Here is a 4,929-nt window from a genome sequence, read left to right as displayed (position 1 = left end):
CCTGGGGTCTCCCAGGGATGAGGAGGTGGTTGCTCAGGTCTGTGCTGAGACGGCCCCAGCAGCTGTGCCTGTGTGAAGCTCATCCGTGGGGGCTGAAGATGGGGATGGGGTGACAGGGGGCCTGGAGGCAGGGAGGCCAGTAGACAGTTGGTGGCCTTGGTGAGAGGTGACAGTGGCCCAAACCAGGACCGGGGACTGGAGGTGGGGAGGAAGGTATCCAGGGGAATTCAGGGTAAAGATGCCCTGAGGCTGCTGGCAGCTGGTGAGGGGCCAGGTCCTGGAACACGCCCCAAGCTCTGGCCTCGGGAGGGGTGTGCTGAGCTTGTTGGGGAGCAAAGACAGAAGCCCAGTGAACAAAAGATGGCGAGGAGACCCCAGTGCAGGGAGGCCGAGGGTGCAGAGGCCGAGTGGGGCTGTGCTCAGAAGAGAGGCGGTGCTGAAGGGACAGGGAGAGGTGGCCGGGGTGTTGGGAGGTGGTGGTGAGGTGGGGGCTGAGGGCAGGGGTCAGGGTGAGGGATAGGAAAGGCCAGGAGAGGAGAGCAAGAAGAGCTTTGCTGGGGGCGCTGTGGGCAGCGTCGTCCTGCTCTCAGGCACTTTATGTTTTGTGACACATCCTTTCTATGCTGAACTGAGGACCCAGGGACCTCACTGTCCCCATACCTGTCTGTCCAGCTCCAGAGGATGAAGCTGAGACCACCCAAGCAGTGCCCACCACGACCCCTGAGCCCCCCATCAAGCCTCGCCTGGGGGAGCTGACAGTGACAGACGCCACCCCGGATTCCCTCAGCCTGTCCTGGACGGTCCCCGAGGGCCAGTTTGACCACTTCCTGGTCCAGTACAGGAATGGGGACGGGCAGCCCAAGGCGGTGCGGGTGCCGGGGCACGAGGACGGGGTCACCATCTCAGGCCTGGAGCCAGACCACAAGTACAAGATGAACCTGTACGGCTTCCACGGTGGCCAGCGCGTGGGTCCCATGTCTGTCATCGGGGTGACGGGTGAGTGAACAGTGGGAGCCACAGGGTGGGTGCTGTGGGAGGGTCACCCTCTTGCTCTTTGGTGATGACTGGTGGGGAATGTGACAGGGGTCTGCTCGGCACCACAGACCTGCTTCTGGCTGGGGCTGGGGCTCCCCTTGGGCCTTCCTGTGAGGTTGACCCCTGGCTCCTCCTGAGAGGGCCGTCGGGAGCTTTGCTGTGCTGGTGGCTGTCCCAGGTCCCCCACAGCTGACCCTGGAACTTGTCATGTGTGTTAGCTGTCAGCTGAGCAGGACCCCCCAGTCCCAAGAATGGGCCTCTCTGAACTGACCTCAGGTCCCCCAGTCATAGCCTTGGCTTCTCCCTCATTTTCCCCAGGACCCACGGACATCCCCCAACTCTCTCTCTCTCCTTTTCAGCTGCAGAGGAAGAGACCCCCAGCCCCACAGAACCCAGCTCGGAGGCCCCGGAGCCCCCCGAGGAGCCGCTCCTGGGGGAGCTGACAGTGACAGGATCCTCCCCTGACTCGCTGAGCCTCTCCTGGACCGTCCCCCAGGGCCGCTTCGACTCCTTCACCGTGCAGTACAAGGACAGGGACGGGCAACCCCAGGCAGTGCGTGTCGGGGGCGAGGAGAGCGAGGTCACCGTGGGGGGCCTGGAGCCTGGGCGCAAGTATAAGATGCACCTGTACGGCCTCTATGAGGGGAGGCGCGTGGGCCCGGTGTCCGCCGTGGGCGTCACAGGTGAGTTGGGGGACAGGCCCTCATCCCCAGGTTTACCTCTGTAGCCCCCTTGTGTTTCTCCTTTGGATCTTGGCACCACTTATGACTGGGCCTCTAGGTTTCTGTCTTTTCTCCCATCTTGCTAATGATCCTGCCTCGTCCTTGGATTCATGGAGACTGTGTGGAGTCAGATGGGCAGGTAGTCCATGCCATGTTTGTTGTAGCTTCCTTCCTCCCATCGTGATCTGGAACCTCCAGGTTGCTCGTGCTCATTTGTTAGTCTTCAGGCTCCCTTAAGGAGTATTTTAGTGGCTCAGAAAGTGCTTCAGATTCAGCTGTCCAGATCTGCATGTGCCTTCAAATGTAGTGATTGTGCGACTTTGCAGGCGTTTCCTCACCTTGTGCTTCAGATCCCTGCAAAGTTGGGGTGATGATAATAATGGCATCTACTTCATATGTTGTGCAAAGGGTTAAGTGCACCACTGTTTGTGGGCTGCTTACAGCGATGCAGGGCACAGATTCTAAAGCAAGCACGCTTTAGAGGAGGCCGCTATGCTCACTCCAGTCCCGGGACAGCACTGCCTCCCTTGGGCAGGGTCCTGCCTTCTGTCCCATGGGCCTGCTCTGCTCTTTTCAGCGCCCCTGCCCACACCGCCGCCCGTGGAGCCCCGCCTGGGGGAGTTGACGGTGGCAGCCGTGACCTCGGACTCAGTGGGCCTCTCCTGGACCGTAGCCCAGGGCCCCTTTGACTCCTTCCTGGTGCAGTACAGGGACACGCAGGGGCAGCCCCAGGCAGTGCCTGTGAGCGGAGACCTCCGAGCCGTCACCGTCTCAGGGCTGGACCCAGCCCGCAAGTACAAGTTCCTGCTCTTTGGACTCCAGAATGGGAAACGCCACGGCCCAGTCCCTGTGGAGGCCAGGACCGGTGAGTGAGGGCTGGAGGCCTTCCGCGGGCAGAGCCTTCGCCCCCTTGTGGCGCCGGTTGGAATTTCACGTTTCTGTGCCCCACACTCCAGTCCTCAGCTCCCACTGATTTATTGGGTCCAGGAAAACCCAGGCCCTGTGCTCTCCTCTCTCTCTGACACTCATCCTTCTCCCTACTTTCCCTGCACCCCAGGGGACACTTGCTTTCTTGTCTGGCTCTGCTTTTATCCCTACTCCTGGCCCAGTCACCCTCCCGTTCCTGGGACCAGCTCACAGAGCCATAGCGGCCCAGGAAGCTCCCTGGCCCCTTTGCCTCCATCCCACTCTCCATGCACCTCACTGTCTTTTCCAGCCCCAGACACAAAACTGTCTCCCCGCCTGGGGGAGCTGACTGTGACAGATGCGACCCCTGACTCTGTGGGCCTCTCGTGGACGGTCCCTGAGGGCGAATTCGACTCCTTCGTGGTCCAGTACAAAGATAAGGATGGTCGGCCCCAGGTTGTGCCAGTGACAGCCGACCAGCGGGAGGTCACAGTCCCAGGCCTGGAGCCCAGTAGGAAATACAAGTTCCTGCTGTATGGTGTGGCAGGCAGGAAGCGAATGGGCCCCATCTCTGCTGACGGCACCACAGGTGAGTCCCAGTCCAGCCTCCACCTTTTCCAGAACTGCCTCTCATTCGGGCCCTCAGACCTGGCCCTATGGCCTTCCCGTGAGATTCCCTCTATCAGCCCTGACACAACCATCTGAACTCTGAAAGTGAGTCTCTGTGTGTGTCAGGCACAGTTCTGAAGAAGATGCATTACTTCCTTCATTCGCTGACTGCTGTGGAAATAAAAGGGACACGGGCTTTGGGGCCAGCAGATCTGTGTTCCAATTCCAGTCCCAGCCCTTGCCAGGGTGACCGTGGACAATCCACTTCATCCCTGGAACCTCGGTGTCCTCACCTGCATAATGGCTGGGAATGGCGCTGGACTCAGTAGTGGTTCCCATCCCCCTCTCTCCTCCTTAACTCAGAGGCGAGGGGTGGAAAAAAAGGGAGAGCTTGGCTACGGAAAGACGATGGAAAAACCTGGTGTCACTGTGCCCGTGACTCAGCCCCCCGAGGAAGGGGTGTGGTGGGTCACTGACCCTCACCCTACTCCCGGGACCATGAGTCACTATGCCCAGAGGAGGACAGAGCAGCTGGCCAATCGGGGCCTGGTCCCTAGGACTCCATAATTCTCTTCGCAGACTCTCACTGTGGGGACGGGGTACAGACTCTCTCTCTACCCCCACCCATCGGCGCCAGCCCCATCCGGGCAAGCTCTGCTCCGCCCTCTGTTCTCCCAGCTTGTCAGCTGTCTTCTCCCGGCCCCACCCTGGCTGCCCCGGCCCCGTGGGGTCAGTGTGGGGCTGGGGAAGCAGGAGGCATGGATGTTCAGGCTGATGGCCACAAGGGGACAAGGGAAAGGTCACGGCCGGGCACTGATGAGAGCCATGCGTTGGCCAGCTGCCCAGACCAGCTCTCGATGTTTGGGATGTCTCCCTGACAACCCAGAGACCTCCTGGGAGTCCCTCTCAGCTCTGGCCTCATTCCTGCTCAGGGGTGGGGGTCAGGGTAAACACAGGGCCTCTCGGCACCCCCAGCCATCCCTCCCTTGGGAGATGATCTTTAATGTATTTACTGCACCCTCAATCACAGCAGGGAAGGAGCAGGGCAGGATGGAGTTTGGGCAGCGGCCTCCAGAGGAGGAGGGGGCTGTTCTCCCTCATTGCTGTAGCGCATGGCGGGAGCAAGCCTGTGTGTCTCCTCAAGGAGCTGTCCCTGGGGCTACACTGGAGGGACCGTTTCCCAGAACCTCACACCTCCAGGAAGCTGCCAGGGCTTAGGCACAGGCAGCACGTGACTAAGAGCTTTCCCTCCTCCCTCTGCACAGCTCCTCTGGAGAAGGAGCCACCTCCCCGCCTGGGGGAACTGACCGTGACCGAGGAGACCTCCAGCTCCCTGCACCTGTCCTGGACGGTGGCCCAGGGCCCCTTCGAATCCTTCGTGGTCCAGTACAGGGACACGGACGGGCAGCCCAGGGCAGTGCCTGTGGCCGCAGACCAGCACACGGTCACCATAGAGGACCTGGAGCCTGGCAAGAAATACAAGTTTCTGCTCTACGGGCTCGTTGGGGGAAAGCGCCTGGGCCCGGTCTCCGCCCTGGGAATGACAGGTGAGGCTGCTGTGCTTGGCTATAGCAAGCCACCTTGTGTGGGTTTCCTTGTGCATTTGGGCTAAAGACAAAGATGACTGCAGGAGTGGGCAGGTGGGAGTGGGGCACCC

General features: G+C 60.9%; 1 protein-coding gene across 1 annotated transcript in view; it reads left to right on the top strand.

Annotated features, from left to right (window-relative positions):
• Positions 1-4,884, top strand: part of TNXB (tenascin XB) — a 45,841-nt gene extending 40,957 nt beyond the window's left edge. Inside the window, exons 23-27 of the mRNA XM_026448127.1 lie at positions 673-996; positions 1,401-1,718; positions 2,335-2,622; positions 2,974-3,252; positions 4,538-4,884. Coding sequence (XP_026303912.1) covers positions 673-996; positions 1,401-1,718; positions 2,335-2,622; positions 2,974-3,252; positions 4,538-4,884 — 1,556 coding nt within the window. The remainder of the gene's footprint in view (positions 1-672; positions 997-1,400; positions 1,719-2,334; positions 2,623-2,973; positions 3,253-4,537) is intronic.
• Positions 4,885-4,929: the final 45 nt, after the last annotated feature.

Source organism: Piliocolobus tephrosceles, chromosome 5 (genome assembly GCF_002776525.5).
Source record: "Piliocolobus tephrosceles isolate RC106 chromosome 5, ASM277652v3, whole genome shotgun sequence".
NCBI classification, from domain to species: Eukaryota; Metazoa; Chordata; class Mammalia; order Primates; family Cercopithecidae; genus Piliocolobus; species Piliocolobus tephrosceles.
Note: the sequence above shows the minus strand (reverse complement) of the source record. Positions and strands in the feature narration are given on the sequence as shown.